Genomic DNA, 19,455 nt, shown 5'->3' with positions numbered 1-19,455 from the left:
AAATTCGTTGAGGCTTGACATCGTATTATACAGTACTGTGGTCATTCATACTGGTTTGCTGGTGAATTGTGTCGTGCCTACTTGTTCGGCTGAGCTAGTGTAGGTGCGATGTCGGATTGTTGTTGAACCTGGCCGAACCTAATTTTCTGACCACTAAAATTGTAATGATGAGAAAGTGCTGAGTCTGCATTGTTTACCCGAAAGGGGACTAGCTTGTGGCTTCAACATAGAGGATAAGTTTGATTTTGAAAGATTTATGATAGTCATTAACCGTTAACAAGATTTGCTTAGTTAGGCTCGCCATTTGGCGTAATTAATACATCTTGTACATTCTTTGCTTCTCTGAGCTTGAGAAGAAAAAGAAAATGCATCTTATGCTAATTTGAATCCTCTATGCTTTTAAGTTACAGTTACACATTGGATGAGTATTACTGCTAGTCACAGCTGAATGCTAAAATGCTTAGTCTCTTCACTGCGGCTAAGTGAGAATGCTGCATCCACAACTTGACCTCCATAACTAACAGTAACTTTGTAATCACCAAGGAAGCCATAGAAGCTGTAAGAACCACGTGCAACTGTTTGGCCCTTCAGAACCCCAGTTTCCCACTCCTTCAGAAGCTTGTCCACTACATTACCAGTTGGTAGGTTATTTAAGTCTGGATCTGTAAGGCACATTCTGTAACATTTGTTTCTCCTTATGGCACTCCACAGCATTATCCCATCCACAGCCGGATGTGAGAAGGCCTCCCTCAATACTTGTTCTAAGTAAATAGCCTGTCCATTAAAAATGGATTAATCAAAGACAGATCTAGAATTTTAAAATATCTCCATACTCACTATTTTGTTGTGATCATGGGTGCGAACATGGTAAAAATATATATTTCTAGAAAACTATAAGAATAATGCAGCCTTATTAGTGAACTGGCAATGTATGTTTTCGTGCTTTAGCTCAGTTTTATAAATTGGAGAAAACAAAGAAAAGAAAAGTTGCATGCCATTTCAATTGACTTTGAGGGAACATATTGAGCAATATTAGAGCTGTCTCACCTGTGTTTCCTTGCTAAATGTATCACTGATATCAACTTCTGTGAGCCAAATGGGAAGCCCCAATGTTGCTAATTTATCTAAAGTAGCTCTTATTCGAGGCCGATTGGGGACTCCAAAATGACCCTCAAGTCCAATTCCATCCATTGACATGCCATCTTCTTTGAGCTCCCTGATCTTTGAAATATACTTGTCTACAGTGGACTTAGAATCACAATTTTCTACCACATTGAATTCATTGAGGAACAAGGTTGCCAAAGGGTCTTGTTGGTGAACTGTCCTGTAAAATTCTAGTGTGGCATTTGGTCCCAGCCTTTGCTCATAAAAATCAAAGTGAAGCAGTTCATTGTTAACATCCCAGTGAACAAATTCATCTTTGTATTTACTCATAAGACTCTGTATCCTGGAGTTAACAGCTGATTTCAGCTCAGAATCTGTAAGATTTTGAACCCAACCTGGTGTATATTTTGGGTCCTCCCAGAAAATATTGTGACCTCTGACAGTGATCTGGTTTCTTCGAACAAATTCCAGCAACTGGTCTGCTAAGGTATAGTTAAGTTGACCGCGTTTAGGCTCTGTGGTGTACCACTTGATTTCATCTTCAAAAACTGCAGCATTGAATCGCTCAAGAAACCAGTTCTGAAACATGAATAAAAATCAGCTTCTGATACTAAAGGCATTATCAATTGTTTAGAGTCCACAGAATGACACTACATTTTCATTGTGAGGTGAATTTAAGATTTAAAAACAATGGTATCTAAAGCAATGTGATGGATTTTTTTGACAGACCTGATAGGGGGTATTACCAATAAAGGTATATGCAATAGCAGATCCAAGGAGGAAATCTTTGGAAACTTGTTCTATTGTTAGTATTGCACCTTCAAGTCTAACTCCTTGTTTATTTGAGACGTGAATAGTAACAGCGCGCTTCCTTGCCTGAATCAAAGTTTGTTTCAGAATTCATTTGGTATCGAACTTTCAATCCAATGAAACAAGAAAGCACTACTCAATATATTTACCATGTTAATTTTTGTCTGTTGATTTAAGATCCATTGTTCCTCAGTAAAAGGCTGCAATGAAGCACTAGCAATCTCTATTTCCAAAGCTTCTTGATCTGAATTCTGCAAAAGAAAGGAAACAACTTGAAATGTAGTTCTGTAGACTTTCCAAGTATTCATCAGAAGTACCAGATTAAGATTACTAGATGTATGAGTCAATATTGACAAGGCAACCAATAGATATACCTTTAAATAAATGGAAGATAAATTAAGTTTAGAAGCTACAAAACCACCCTTGAGGAAGGACCAGCATCCAGGCTTAGCATCTACAGTGCCAACACATAGTTCTTCAGAATCTTTGTCACCTACGCTTGCTGTTATGAGAGAAGAATCTGCATTTTTTATCTTAATCCAAGCTGCCAAAACAAAAATATGTAAAATTACTTTCTGATTTCTGTAAACACCTTGCATCTTGCATCAGTCTTTTTATCATGGAATAAAAGCTGGATAAAAACATTTAATTAATAGTAGTAGTAAGAAGTAACTCAACTGGAAAAAGAATAAATGGTGCCAGGGGTGAGATCTTGCAATCTGAAAACAGGTAAATGGACATTCTTTCCATCCGCTACCGTAAACCCCTGAAACTCCGGAAACTTATCCTTTAAAATTCCGCCGCCATAGAGTGGCTTCTCTGGGTAAAGTTTGCACTGCAGAGCAAGTCATACATGAAGAGAACAAGAGTGAGTCATTGCCTTGCAGATATCGGCAATACCTCAGTGTAAACTGTTAGCCTCATAATGAATAATAATCAAACACTCAAATATGTGAAATGCACTGGAATTAATCTACATTGAATATACACCAAGTGTAACACCATAGGAAGATCTAGGCTATTTGTTGGTGGTTTTGTGATCCATTTGAAAGTACATCTTATTAGACTTGAGCATAACATAACTTGCACGATCTTCTCACACTTAGGCACATAGCATGCTATTGCCTATTGGCAATGATTCTACTGTGTCACAGCATCCTAAGTAATCGTCATTGTTCATTTGATTCCGGAGGAACTATTTCGTTAAGGATGGGAAATTACTTCCCCAGTGTGTAGTTGCAAATACTGGCTTAAGCTTAGGCCATATAAATAGGTGGAAAACTTTACACAAAAAAGATAATGTACTCCTATATAACAATTCGTACCACTTCGATCCCACTGACTACAATTCTTGCATTGACCTCTGCGTAGCACAGTTATTTTACGAGACTACAAAAAACGTTGATGTAGATAGTGTTTGGATATAGATTTGGTTGAAACTTGAAAAAAAAAAAATTAAGTTCGTGTTGAACAATAATTTTTGGAAATGGAGTTGAATTTGAATATGCATTTTATTTGAAAAAAAGTTAAGAAATTTTGTGAGTGTTCAAATACATCATATTCCATGAACAAAAGGTTATTTTCAAAAATATTCTGAAAAAAACAGCCAAAATGAAGGATTGTTACCTCGGTGAAAGCTGAAGAATCATAGAGTGGCCCATCTGCAATAAAGTACAACAGTCAAAACTGTCACTAGTCTTCGAGTAGTAGCAACAAGAACCCATTGCACTTCTATAACTACAACTACTGTTTATTCAAATATAGAAATCATAAGAGGAACAGAGAGAGTACCATAAGGTGAAACGAGGGGAGGCACAGAAACAGAGAGGACCCAATAGAAAAAAGAGAGGCAAAAGATGGAATGACCCCTCATTCTCTTCATCTGTTTAGATCAAAACAGCTCAATATTCCAAAATATACAAAAAGAAGTGGATGTAAGAGGAAGAGCAGTATCTAGCAAATGCAAATTGGAGTAATATTAATGGATACCAACAAGGAAGCAGAATCACAAGAGGAATAGTATGAATATAGCTTTGTTTCTTCCCAACTCGCAAGTCCGTGCTCTGTTCACATGCTATGCAAAAGCAAGAAGCTAGTAATAATAAATATAGGAAATTTGCCCAAAAATGACGGTCGGTATTCGTAATGGATCAATTATAACCCGTTTAAACTTGAGTCCAAAAATGACCCTATCGTGATAGAATAAGTCTAATAATGCCCTTGTGTTATTCGAAATGGATCAATTATAACCCTCGTTTAAATTTGAGCTCACTAATGATCTTGTCGTTAAAGAATAGGTCTAATACTATTATTTTCCTCAGTTAGTAATGATTAGGGGTGTAAATGGATATTTAAAAACCGACTAAACCGACAGAACTGTACAGTACTGAACCAATTTTTAGGTTTCTTTTAATAAAACCGTAGATTTTTATATAAATCTATAATTGTACCGATAATTAGGGTAGGTTTTTTATTTTATAAAAATAAATCGAAAAAATATAGAACCGTACCGAATAAATTTACATGTGAAACATATATTTATATATTAAGTTTAAAAATAACAATGTATTAAAATTTGTACAATATTTATATTAATACATTATTATTTACAAATATAAATATTAGACTTATTCTTTAACGGCATGGTCATTAGTGGGCTCAAATTTTAAACTTATTCGACCCATTCTTTATAAATATTAGACCCATTATTATTTTTAAACATAATATATAAATATCGAACCGTACCGAATAAATTTACACGTGAAACATATATTTATACTAGGTCTAATAATAGGTCCGATATATTTACATGTGAAACATATATTCACATGTAAATTTATTCGGTACGATTAGAATATATTTACATGTGAAACATATATTCACATGTAAATTTATTCAGTATGCTTCAATATTTTTTCGGTTTATTTTTATAAAATAAAAAACCTACCCTAATTATCGGTACAATTATAAGTTTATATAAAAACCTACAGTTTTATTAAAAGAAACCTAACAATCGGTTCGGCACGGTACGGTTCTGTCGGCTTTTAAATATCCATTTACACCCCTAATCATTACTAACTGAGGAAAATAGTAGTATTAGACTCATTCTTTAACGGCATGGTCATTAGTGGGCTCAAATTTAAACGAGAGTTATAATTGATCCATTTCGAATAACACAAGGGTATTATTAGACCCATTCTATAACGGCGGGATTATTTTTGGACTCAAGTTTAAAACGAGGGTTATAATTGATCCATTTCAAATACCACAAAGTCATTTTTGGAACTTTTTTCATAAATATAAGTACTAGTTAAGCTTTACATAATGATGATGAAATGAAACTAAAAGTTACAACATTAATTAATTTGATACTTTTAACAGTTTTCCTCTAATTCCGATGGTGTTGCCTCTTAAGTTATAATGTTATACTCCCACTGTTTCAATTTATATAAACCCATTTGACTGGACACGGAATTTAAAAATAAAGAAAAGACTTTTAAACTTATTGTGTAAAATGAGACACATATATTTTGTGTGGCTATAAATCATTGCATAAAGGTAAATTGTTTCCAAATAAGGAAAGAGGTCATTCTTTTTGACACGGATTAAAAAGGAAATATGTTCACATAAATTAAAACGGAGAAAGTATAGATGGATCTTCATTTTTCTTAGAAGTACAATTAGCCACGTCACGAGTGTGGATACTTTGTAAGAATTTTTCAAAGAACACAAAAGAAGCAAAAATTGCACGTCTACACACACCTATATCAAATTAGTGCATATAGAAGAGTTGTAACATAAGTTTGTCTACAAACCTTATTTTATCGACGAGATTTTCAATGAAAGTTGAGATGGCGCAAGTATGAATAAGAGTCAATTATTTAAAGTCAGCCTGTTGTACAAGGTTTTCCGCATTCACCAGGGTCAGGGAGAGAGCCGCACCTCAAGGAGTGTGATGTAAACAGTTTACTTTAATGCAAGTATTAGTGGCTGCTTGCAATATTCGAACTCGTGATCTATAAGTCTCACGAAAATAATTTTACCGTTGCTACAAGACTATCTTTCGAATAAGAGTCAATTATTATCCTATTTTTATTATTTCTCATTAAATTAGCCCTAGTATACTTTTAAAAAAGAGATTGTCATTCTAGTGAATCGAAAGAATGTCCTCACGTTTGAAATAGATAAGTTCCATATAAGTGTGATATACCTTTTCTTGATCGGGCATGCTGATTCCATTTTGGCGTCATGCTTAGGAACTCATGATAATGCGTCGGTTTCTAGTATCTCAGTGCACGTGATGTGCAGAGAGAAAGGTCCATTCATTACCTATCAATTTGACACCATACTCCATTTTCACTAAAATATTATTACATCCATTTTCCATATTAGTTTGAAGAGCGTGGGCATTTAGCATAAGAATGCGCATTTCCCCAAATGTTAAATTCCATGCGATGCTGTCTCGCAGCTAAATCTTGCAAATTTGTTGTTTCACTTTCACATTCCACTTGTGAGAGGATAATGCAATGAATATATACTCCGACGTAATGGGGTTGGTCTGCACATTCTTGTGACCACTTAGTGGATATATCAATATAGAAGAGTTTTATGACCAATTCCGAAAATATTAATTAGATTTTAGAGGGAAGTGACAGTAATGTGAATGTGACCCTTTTGAATGAATTTACCGTTTACCTAGCTGGCCTAGCTGTTTGACATAGCTTTACATGAATGGCCTCTAATTTTCTTATAGACAACTGTTATGAATATAATTGTACTTTGAGTAAATGTCTATCTTTTAAACAATTTGTTACTTTGTGGCTAAGTCATTTCCCCTATGAATAGAAGGGTTTTACCCCATTGTAAATTGATGTCGTGCTATAATTCCATATATTTTGACGTTATTTACCCTACTTGCTTGTTGTTTGGATGCTAATTTGTGCGACAATTGCGCTTAATACAGCTTATTTCACGTGTTGGAAGGCTTGGACATGAATTGGAGAAATATTGCATGGAATGGTACCTCAGAGCTAAAAAATGGAGCAATAAAAGAAGAAGTGCAAGGCAACGAAACAACAGTTCCATAGACAGTGCAAGACATTGTCCAGGGCACTGTCATTGGCGTCCCAGACAGTGCCTTGCGCAGAAACAACAGTGCCATAGACAGTGCAAGGCATTGTCCAGGGCACTGTCATTGGCACCCCTGATAGTGCCTTGCATCGAAACAACAGCGCCATAGACAGTGCCTCGCGCCGACGATGCCATCCGAGCAAATTTTAATTCCTCATTAGTTTTGGACATGTAGAATTCGGCCCCTACCCTATAAATACCCCTTAAAGTTAGTTTTTTTTAGGGAGAGACATCATTAGAGAGGCAAGAGGCTACAGAATACTTCGGAAGCACGAATCACTCGAGTTTTTCTCTCCGCTTTCCTTTAATTTGCCGTTTTAATGCTTTTAGATATTACTATGATTATTTATACAGTTATGAGTAGCTAAACATGTCATCTAGGGTTGATGGAACAAATTATTGGATGAAGTCTTGATTTCGTTTTGATATAATTGAGCCATTCTTACTCTTTAATTGTTCAACTATGTATTTCTTGTGATTAATTGAAGGGCCCTTGATTAATTGTGTCTAGTTATCTTGTGTAGCTTGAGAAAGAATGCCTGATTAGATTGTTGTTGAACAACGCCACTCTCGAGTAATTAAGAGATTAATTACTTGAATTTAAAAGCGGGATTAGAGATAACGAAGCTTTGGGCGATATTTATGAGTTGTACAAATATTCAACTAGAGTAGTTCGAGAGAATACTTCTAGTAAATTATCGTAATTAATCGAGAGATAATTACGGTAAACAAGAACTCATCATCTTTAGAGAGTGTTATGGCAAGATTATAGCTAACGAGACAGGAAGTAATCCGACAATTGGGAAAATCATAAACCCTAGATACTTTTATCCTTGATTCAACCTCGTTCTTGCTAATTGATAGTTTTTATTGTCATTTTTCCTTAGTTAAGTAATTTTATTAATTCACAAATCAATTCTTGAACTCTGAAAGTTGTCTGAGCTTATCATTAGTGAACTGAAAAGTTGTAGCAAATAGGTTAGTTCCCTGTGGGATTCAATTCTGGACTGTTGAACAAGATTATTTTTGCAGCGACCGCTTAGTTCTTTTATTAAGGTATAGTTGGGCGTGATCAAATTTTGGCGCCGTTGTCGGGGACTAACAGTGTAGTTGTAGCTGTATATATGGCTAGGTTTCAAGTTTGAACTTTTATTTTATTTTATATTTTTTATTTCTTTTATTTTATTCTAACTGTTGAGTTGAGAAACATGACATCTTGGAATTATGGAAATTTAGGTGTAGATACTTCTACTCTTGACCCTCATACATATTGTGAAGGAAACCACCCATGTCAAAATTATCAAAATATTCCCGAGAGCGAGTTTTGTGCACCAACTCAATCTTATTTGTGGAATGTGTGTGGTGGTAAAAATGGTCACTTTCATGGTTGCGCTTATATTTCTTATCCTCCCCCAACCCCTTACTATGATGGTTCTACATTTTCTTGTGAAGTTAATAGGAACAAGGAACCTGGGGATGCGAACCTGAAGGAGATCAAGGATATGTTAAATTGCCTTCTGGAACAAAATAATGAGAAACAACTACAGATAGAAAGGCAAGAGGCAACTATTCGCAATTTGGAGGCTCAAGTGAATCAAGTGGTTGAAGCTTTTAATGCTCAGCAAGCCAATTTTGGGGATAGTAGCCAAGAAGAGCGTGAATTTGAGGTGCTAATTGAGGAAGTCAGAGTAGAACATCAACAACCTAGCCAACTATAATTTGAGGATGTCGATGTTGAAGAAGTGAGACTAGAGTCAGCCAAGGACATTGACGATATAAATTTTGTTGACTCTAGTATCATTGATGTTGAGGATGTTGAAAGTCCTGAAGTTCATGTGTCTGATCGCATTGGTCCTCACTCCAAAAGTATCATTGATGTTGAGGATGTTGAAAGTCCTGAAGTTCATGTACTTGAGCGCATGGGTCCTCACTCTAAATATTTTTCCACATTGTGCTTAGATGATGATATGGAAATAGAGTCGTCCGGGCCAATTGAGGAGTCAAGGAATGAGGAACAACGTGCCTACATTTTGGATTTTTTCTTGCTAGAAAGACAGGACTACATACCTCATCTAAAATCCAAGAAGTGTAGAATAGTACAATGGTTGCTTGGGCCAATTAGATTTGTTCCACCACTCCTGGAGCATAACCGAAAACTTGAAGCCAAATTGGGGGTTTGTGGAGGCAGAAAGTGGTTCACGTCGTGCCGCGACGTTAAATCAGGCGCTTGTGGGAGGCAACCCAACCTTACTGCTTTCTTTTAATTTTAGTTTTTTAAATTATTTTCTTATTGTATTATTTTTGTAGTGTCATTTTTGATTTTTTAGGAGCATGGGAAATATATCTATTGAAATGATGCAACAACAAGCCAGATGGTTAGAACTAAGTGTGGGGTGCCCTCACAAAAGAAAAAACCTGAGAGAAGTCTGAGTACCCCATGAGCTGCTAGTGCTTCGGCCTTTGGCCTACTAAGGAGTTTCTTGTCACGCCCAAACTCGAGGAGCATGACGGCACTCAACCGAGAGAACTCGGCCGAGCAAACCTGTTAGATTTTCTTCTACCCAAACTCATCCATGAATAAAGAGGAGATGTACTCTATTAATCCAACACTGAAAAGATTTCATTAATAACTTTTATTTCATTCCTATTAGCAGCTTCATTAATAATTTCCAATATACTACGAGTTTAAAGAATTAATGAAAAACGTGATTTCCAAATACCAATATTACTACTTCAATTCCCAACATCAAACACCACCCACAACCTGTCTATTGAGCCTCTAAGTACAACACAAGAGTAATATGGAAGCGCCGGCAACAAGGCCCCGACTATACCTCAAAACACTATGTACAACTCAAATGACATCAGGCCCGGAATAGAGTAGGGATCACTAAAACCTACTGAATAGAGAGCGACTGCTAACGAGGACCAAAGCTGCCCGCTGATGAACCACCTGCATCCATTAAAGATGCAGCGCCCCCGGCAAAAGGGATGTTAGTACATATGGAATAGTACTAGTATGTAAAGTTAACTGTGCTCTTTCAAAATAGAATGCCAATGTAAGAAAGAGAAAACCATGGAAACAACAATCAACAATCAATAATATCCAAATGCCAAGTTAAAACATAATAATTTCCAAAATACGAAAATAATATTATTTTTGGTTGAGAGATCTTTAGCACCAGTATACCACTATTCACAGTACTAATACCACTGTTCACAGTACCAATATTCACAATACCAATACCACCGTACTTTTAGCACGGAGTCGATCACGACCCGATCGGCTAGGCCATCTCATTAGAGACATCAACTACAATCACTCTCAATACCAATACCATCATACTTTTAGCACGGAGTCCGATCACGACCCGATCGGCTAGGCCATCTTATTTGAAGACATCAACCATAATCACAATCTCAAGCACAATTACAATCTTTGTGCAAATATACCACCGTGAATCTAGTACGGAGTTCGATCACGACCCGATCGGCTGGGCCGTCTTATTTGAAGACATCAACAAAAATCACAATTTCAATTATAATTTCCAGCACAATCACTACCATGTGTGCGGCATGGCGTCCGATCATGACCCGATCGGCTAGGCCGTCTCACGTAAGACATCATCCTTTTCTATCATCAATCTCATCCCAAATAAGGAGAACAATTTATCACATCAATCTCATCCGAAATAAGGGAAATAATTTTATCACATCAATCTCATCCCAAATAAGGGGAATAATTGTATCACATCAATCTCATCCCAAATAAGGGAAATAGTTGCAATCCACTCCTACACCGGCACGTGTAGTTTTAAGGTTAGGTTATCTCAACCTACCCTTCCTCGGTGACTATCGATACTCCCAAAAATATTTTAATTTGTTTACAAAGGAAACAACAATACAAATGCATTTACCGCATAACCTTTCATACCGTATATAGCCTCATTGGCACTTTCAACAACTTTCAACATCATTATTTCATTGGCTGTCTTGGCCATACATATGATTCTTTATTCATGGTGCAATGGCCGTATTTCATATTCCACACTTTCATTTCTTCCCTTTCATAGATCATAATCATAATTATTAACAAATAGAATATTCTAAAAATCACAACTTTAAGTTCATTAGTAATGGAGGCTTTAAACACAATGGATTTCTTTCCAAGAAATGGAGTAAAATGATTGGCAATCGAAGCACAAGTTAAAATCATACACAAGCAACACATCATTCATTCTTTAAATACTTTTCCCTAAAAAGGATAATACACAATTTCCACTCACGAATATGTAAGAACGTAAAACACATTGAAAATACTCACAAAGCACAGCATTAGCTAAAACAACCACATAAGGGCATCACTTTAGTTCATAAGCTTTTAGGAAATTCTATTATCGAAGTCAATTTTGGAATAGTTGAATCAATGCTCATTTTATAATATTTCTCACATCATTTCATTTCATTGGCACCATTGGCCACAAGTATAACTTTCACTCTTGGCACGTTGGCCACACTTTATATCCCCAATTCACTTATGTCACTTCCAACCATCTTTATAGGTTATCAACAATAAGACATTTCCAATCAAAACTTTAGGTACATATATGAGAAATTAAGAGTCTTAAGCATATTGAGTTTTCTCACACAATTTGGCATCATAACCTTTATTTGAAATACAACTCAAAGATATAGCATTTTAATACACATATTATTCTTGAACACATTCCCAAAAGATAACATAATATGATAGGAACATTCGGAACACGTTTTGAATACATAATTCTCGACACTTTGCTTATCCGGGACAATCGAATTTATTGGGAACAACTCGGAATATAGAATAAGGAACTTGAGACAACCATACTTGAAACTTATGAGAACATCATTGAATTCAGTTCTAAGAGAGTAGTTTAGCCAACATACCTCGCTTTGAGCTTTCTTTAAATTACTACAACATTCCGGAAATTCTAGCAATCCCAATCTATTTTGAGACATAACAAAATTGAACACAAATTAGGAAGGTATTCATGGTTTCAGCTCATTTGACATTTTATCAAACACTAGGTGTGCAATTTTGGCTATAAGGTTCTTCTACAAGATTTCCTTCATTCTACAACCCAATCTTTACTTATTTGAGCTCAACAATCTTCCCACAAACCTTATTGGTACAAGTATATATACATAATACTCTTACACCCAAGAATCATACTCCCAATCACCAATCTTTTACCCCAAACTTGGAATTGAAGACTAGGGGTTTGAATCTTACCTCTTAGATGACGATCTTGTGAGATTTCCTTGTTGAATTTCAAAGCTTGGGCAAGATCTTGATGAACAAAACACTTAATCTACTTTCTCTCTCTTGAACACTCTCACTTCTCTCTAAAAAATCCTTAGATAATTGCCCCAAAATAAGCCCCAAAGCCTATTTATCAAAATGGGATCGGGTTATGAAAATAGAAAAATTAACCCTCCGAAATCAGGTCTGCGGTCGCATAATGAACCGCAGAATGGGTATGCGGGTCGCACAATTGACCGCGAAACTGGTGCCCAAAACTGGGCTGCACTGGTCCATTCTGCAACCAGTTTTGCGGTCGCATAACCACTTTACGATCGCATAATCACTTTTGCAATCGCAGAATTGGCCGCAGAATCACCTTCTGCCAGCCTTTGGTAATTTAGTCATAACATCTTGTAGGAGTGTCCAAATGATGAACGGTTTGAAGCGTTAGAAACTAGAATCGAAGATATTTAATTTTATAGGTCATCCATCATATAACCCCTTACATGTATGTGGATATGATCGTCCAAAGTTTGGTCTTCTGCGTACCCATTCGAAACTTTAGTCTATCATGAAATTTCCAACTTGACTTGGACTTAGGGATCTCCTTAGACCCCACATCACTTATAATATGCCCCGTAGATTTATTATCATATCCAATTGATATCCATTATATTAGTAGTCCTTGTCTGCACACAAAATAATATAATGAGCGCACATCAACTTTCTTACTAGCGCTCAAGTACTTCGAAATTTTTTGGGGTGTTACATTCTCCCCCACTTAAGAACATTCGTCCTCGAATGTTTTACAAGTCACTTCTAAGGATAGATTTTCCATCATTTTACCTCCAACCATTATACATAGGTACTTATGACTACTTCGGTCTCATACTTCCTTTCTAAAATCTAAACTTACTTATGGCCCTTAAAATTCGGCTATCTTTACAAATTTTTAAAAATTTCGACAGAGTTTCCCCTGTAACTGGGCCTATCCACCTTCCAGAGAATCACCAAAATCATCCTATCAACACATCCACAACTCCATAAAGAATCACAATGTATATCAACAACACTAATGTCAACATTACAGGCATTATATTATGAAGAGTGATATCTAGACATGAGCTGTACATTTTTAAATCATAAGACCTAGAAAGTACCTTTCAAATCAAAACCAATTGCTATACAATCAAGTAAAATTATTTTCTTTCCACAACACTTTCGACCTTCAAGGTGACCTTCTCGACTTACTGACTTCGCCATAACACATTAACGTAGGCAATCCCAACTTTTGGACTTATCTAACAAGGATGACAATTAGGTACCTCTCATAAGCTAACTATCCATTAACTTCACCTTAAATAACTTCCACCGGAATGATATACAAAGGATTTTCAATTACTTCCTTAGACATAGACACATGAAACACCGGGTACACGGAGAACAATAATGGGAAATTATCATACTCATAGTTCGGCATATCTCCTTCCAGATTTCATAAGGCCTAATGTGACTACACATACTTTACCTTCCTTAACAATTCACCCAATATATTCATAGAGAAAATCTTGAGAATAACCCGTTCACTTTATTCAACTATAAATCCCTACGCCGAACACCCAAACTAAACCTTTGGCGACTTCCAACAATTACTCTAAGGTGTGCTAGCTTGAATATGACCATAAAACTTCCTATACCATATATTTGATCACGGGATGATACTTCTTCTTTGAAATGTTTGAACCTTCAACCCCCATAGGTTACTATAAATAGGAACAACGAGGTTCGAGATTGGGCTGGAATTATTCAAGAAAACATCAACGTGCCGAGAAGGGTATTTTAAGAGGTTATATTCTAAGATACATGAGGGTGACCTCTTGTCACGACCCAAAATCCGACTAGTCGTGATGGCACCTAACCCAACCCACTAGGTAAGCCAATTAACCATTAACCAATTCCAATAACAATTTAAAGCAATTAAGTAATGAAATATCTTAATCTTATACATTCCCCAAGAAGTAGTAGTACAAATCATGAGTTTCTAAGAATAGAGTTTACAAAGCGGAAATGAAATAAATACATAATCTGTTTGAATAGTACATAAACAGAGTTTTTATAAATCTAAGGCTACCATGAACAGGAGGCAGCTACAACAGGAACGTAGGTACATCTTCCAATCCGGCAACCATCGAGCACAGCAACAACAGCAGCCAACATCTGCACGCAATGTGCATAAGTGTAGTATTATTACAACTGACCCCATATACTAAGTAAGTAACAAACCTAACCTTAGGTTGAAAGTAGTGACGAGCAATCACAAGGTCGGGTCTAATACCGGTTTTCTACGACAGTTCATGACAGCATAATACAAGTAATAAAAGGGGTACCTCAGAAATAAAATGCTCAACTCGTTCACAGTTCTAGAAGATAGGCATGCCTTTTCAAATATCTTAGTGAAAACTCAAATCTTTTGCCGAAAATGCCCAAAATACAGGTAAGTTTAAAAAATGTGATTTTTCCCAAAATCCTTTCAACAATAAGTAAGAAGTTTCACTTTCTTCCCAATTAACAGGTGCAAAACACCTATCTGTACCCTTATGTTAATATATGTAAAAGTCATTAATGACGTGATACTATATAGCATGAGAAAAAATGCATCTCTATGCCTGTGTGTATGTAAATAAGGAATTAAGAAGTAGTGATGAGCTATACAGAACAATTCAATTGATAATTTTCACAGTTAAGAGTAAATATGAGTAAATGAACAGTTGCATAATTACCAATTCCAGCCATACAATTATCAGCTAAATGCAGCAACAAAGTGAAATAGATGAAACCTCACAGACACTGTCACTCAAACCCTCAATACCTCGACACTCAACTCTCAGCCCTCAATACATACGCTCAATAGGTATCTGCGCTCACTGGGGGGGTATTCAGACTCCTGAGGGGCTCCTACAACCCAAGCGCTATAATCCGCACGGACAACTCACGAGCTATAATAATATCTGGATCCGCACGGATAATTCACGTGCTGCACGGACAACTCACGTGCTATGATATCAATACTTGGATCTGCACGGACAACTCACGTGCTGTGGTATCAATATCCTCAAAACTAGGCCCCCGGCCTCACTCAGTCATCAATCTCTCTAGTCTCACTCACGGGCTCACAATGTCATGAAACTAGCCCGACAACAAGAATATGATGTATCCATAAGTAACAACTGAGACTGAGATATGATATGGATGCATGAACATGACTGAGTACAAAATATCAATAAAATCAGTGAAATGACATCAAGAAACGACCACTATGGGTCTCAATAGTATCGGCATAAGTCTAAACATGATATCTAGCATGATTGACAGCTCAATTACTATATCACATGGTGAAAACACAGATATCAACAAAACTAGGGCCACTATATAGTGCCATGGAAAAAATAGAGTCCCAATTCACAGGGTGCACTCCCACACGCCCGTCACCTAGCATGTGCATCACCTCAATACCAATCTCATAACACGTAATGCGGGGTTTCATACCCTCAGCACTAAGTTTATAAGAGTTACTTACCTCGAACAAGCCAATACCAATGCCGAGCAAGCCAAGCGATGCTCCAAAGATTCCATCGTGCTCTTACCGACCTCCGAACGGCTCAAAACTAAACAAAAATAACTCAAGTATATCAAACAATGCTAAAGGAACCAATCCCGATCGAAAAAGACCAAATCTTGAATCAAAAGCCAAAAACCGGCCAAAAGCCCAACCCGGGCCCGCACCTCGGAACCCGACAAAATTTACAAAATACAACAACCCATTCAGTTATGAGTCCAACCATACTAGTTTCACTCAAATCCGACTCCAATTAGATGTTCAAAACTCAAACATTCATATTATGAAACTTTAGGACAAAACCTCCAATTTCCTCTATAAATTTCAACAATCCAATTACCAAAAACGAAGGTAGATTCATGATATAAGATCAAAAATTTAGTAGAGAACACTTACCCCAGTCCATAAGATAAAAATTGCTCCAAGAATCGCCTCAATCCGAGCTTGGAAATGTTAAAATGAAGCCAAAATTGCGAACCCTTCTATTTATCATTCTGCCCAGCACTTTCGCACCTGCGGCACATTAGCCGCTTCTGCGGCGTCACATTTGCGACCAAAAACATGCTTATGTGAAGAAGCACTGGAGGTCTGCCTTCACACCTGTGGTAAAATACCCGCAGCTGCGCACTCGCAGGTGCGCGCCCACTTGTCGCTTTTGCGCTTCTAATCTGCTTCTGCGCTCAACTCACCGCTTCTACGCTTAACTCACCGCATCTGCGCCTTCGTAGATGCGAAGCAATCTCCGCTTCTGCGGAACCCTGCTCCCAGCAAAATTTCCGCTCTTGCGACCCCTTCGTCGCTTCTGCGGCCCTCGCAACTGCGCAAACCAGCTGCAGGTGCGGTCACACCAGAACCAACAATATCAATATTGAAGAAAATGATCCGAAATCATTCCGAAACATGCCCGAGCCACTCGGGACCCCGCCCGAATATACCAAAAAGTCCAATAACATAAAACGGACCTACTTGAGGCCTCAAATTACGCATAACAACATTGAAGCAATGAATCGCACCTCAAATCAAAAACTATGAACTTTGAACTTTCAAATTCAATAACTCGTGTCGAAACATAGCAAATCAATCCGGAATGACTTCAAATTTTGCGTACAAGTCCCACATAATATAACGAAGCTATTCCAATTCCCGGAATCACAATACGGAGCTAATGCAACAATCAGAATACCGTTCCGAGTTTAAATTCACAAGAAAGTCAAACTTCGTTGACTCTTTCAAATTTAAAGCTTCTAGGTGAGAATCATTCTTTCTAATCAATTATGAATAACCTGAAAATCATAACCGACGATTCACATAAGTCATATTACATCATACGGAGCTACTCATGCTCTCAAACAACTGACCAAAGCGTAAATGCTCAAAACGACCGGTCGGGTCGTTACATCCTCCTCCACTTAAATATACGTTCATCCTCGAACGTGTCCAGAGTTGTTCTCAAAGCCATTAAACCGTCGTATAGCCTTACCATGCACATACCCGGGGGTGATCCCACGTCACCCTTGTTACACCCCATATTTTTGTACGTAAAAGTACGCCATAAGTAAATTGATGAAAGCTCGGAAATGAGATATTACATCCCGTATTTTCGTACGTTAAAGTTTCGTCGTAAGTTAATCGACGTAATTTCTGGAATGAGATTATTTTGAGATTATAAGCATTATGCTATTTCAAACAAGTGACGAGTAAGTTCGTGAAGGTGAGAGGGTAAGCAAATCAAAGAAAATTAATTTCGTTGAAGTTTGACATTTTAGGATAAAATACGACCCGAGCTAAAATACCCAGTATTTATGGACTAGTACCATACAAGGTACCACATGTCCATGATAGTAAGTGGTATAAGGTGTGTTAAAAGTGGATAGTATTTTTAGTAATTTGAGATAATTCTTAATTATGTGGGTAAATGGTTAATTATTAATTTTTAGTGGGAGATTAACTAATTAATCAAGATCTTTGGATAAGTTTAAAGAGCCCCACATGACAGCAAGTGATAAAGGCTCAATAATCAAATTGGGACTCTTACTCCATGTAATAAGATGGCACATTAAGAGAGATTGGTGGCTTAGTCATCTTACAAAGTGAGGCCCACACCACCAAGGCTTAAAAATCTCTTTTAATTCACAAAAATGATACATCTCCCCACATCATTAAAATGAGAGATTATGGTGCTAAGTAATGGAGGAAAGGCTTCAAGCAAAGATCATATTTTTCAATAGTAACGTGAGTTACTTCATCAAATTCATACAAGACTACAAAGTAACGGATGGAATTCAAGGATTTATATGATCCCTTACAATGCTTAGCAACGTGAGAATTGCGATTCTAAGGGAGTACGGTGCAATCTTTCTCAAGAATATTATACGGATATTTCCCTACCCCGATCTTGCCGTCACGTATTTTGTCGCGACTGTCGTGTGTTAGAGAGATTGTCAAGAGAACCGACTCAGGTATGTTAAGACTATCCCTTCTTTCTTTTTGGCATGATCCAAATGATACAAATAAAACGAGCGAAATACGCAACTTTTATAAATGACTCTATTCGTAGAAATACTAGGGGTGTCTATTTTCTTGATTTCCCATGTGTCTTATTATTCTATCATCTGTTCATGGGTCTCAGAAAATATGTATTGGATAAAGTTTATCCGAAAGGCATATTGATTTTTATGACATTCTAAGAAATCTTTATAACGTATTTCTTATGAATTTCATGCATTTATACATGTACATTGACCCATGACCATATGGCGTTATATACACGTATATTATATGTATATGGGATACGGGAAAAAGTTATGGCATTATATATGCACCACCACCTGATCAGCTGGTATACGTTGATGAATTGCCCACAGTGGCTGAAATGATATGATGTGATGCCCTCAGAGGCTTAATGATGTTATGTATGCATATACCTATGCATGGTATGATATTTATACGCATATGCATGACATTATAAATATTAATGATTTACAAAGTTATTCAGACATACATGTCGAGTCTTTTACTCCATGTTTCTCTCATGTCTATTGTTCACTGATTTTCATTCCTTACATACTCGGTACATTATTTGTAATGATGTCCCTTTGCCAGGGGATACTGCGTTTCATGCCCGCAGGTCCCGATAGATAGGTCGAGAGTCCTCCAAGTAGGCTATCAGCTCAGCAGAAGATGTTGGTTCGCTCTATTTGCTCCAGAGTTGCTATTGGTCAATATGATTAGGACATGTGTTGATTGGTATGGCGGGGCTCTGTCCCAACATTTATGACCTTTATGTATCCTTAGAGGCTTGTAGACATATGTCGTGTACGTGAAAGATTGTACAGCCTTGTCGGCCTATGTTCAGTGTATGAGTGATCATTTTGGTCTTATAGGCCGTATGTCTTATGTATAAGTTGGTATTACATGTTTTATTCTAGTTATCTCACGCCAGCCTTTCCATCTCATTTTTATATGATAGTATGATTTGAAAAGTTATGTTATGTTGGTACTCGGTTGAGTA

General features: G+C 36.9%; 1 protein-coding gene across 5 annotated transcripts; it reads right to left on the bottom strand.

The window, feature by feature from the left end:
* Positions 1-238: 238 nt before the first annotated feature.
* Positions 239-4,024, bottom strand: LOC104118640 (endo-1,4-beta-xylanase 5-like). Of its 5 annotated transcripts, none has more exons than XM_009629928.4 (9): positions 3,904-4,024; positions 3,706-3,796; positions 3,541-3,575; positions 2,593-2,749; positions 2,289-2,458; positions 2,064-2,165; positions 1,834-1,980; positions 1,048-1,683; positions 239-774 (listed from the first exon to the last, which is right to left on the bottom strand). In XM_009629928.4, exons 2-9 carry the CDS (start codon positions 3,794-3,796, stop codon positions 439-441), a joined length of 1,674 nt encoding a protein of 557 aa, XP_009628223.1. In that variant the 5' UTR covers positions 3,904-4,024; the 3' UTR covers positions 239-438. The 5 variants fall into 5 exon arrangements, with proteins under 5 accessions (XP_009628223.1, XP_009628226.1, XP_009628225.1 ...); XM_009629931.4 differs by having other exon boundaries at positions 3,908-4,018; XM_009629930.4 differs by lacking the exon at positions 3,904-4,024 and having other exon boundaries at positions 3,706-3,895.
* Positions 4,025-19,455: the final 15,431 nt, after the last annotated feature.

This window comes from Nicotiana tomentosiformis, chromosome 3, assembly GCF_000390325.3.
Source record: "Nicotiana tomentosiformis chromosome 3, ASM39032v3, whole genome shotgun sequence".
Classification (NCBI taxonomy): domain Eukaryota; kingdom Viridiplantae; phylum Streptophyta; class Magnoliopsida; order Solanales; family Solanaceae; genus Nicotiana; species Nicotiana tomentosiformis.
Note: the sequence above shows the minus strand (reverse complement) of the source record. Positions and strands in the feature narration are given on the sequence as shown.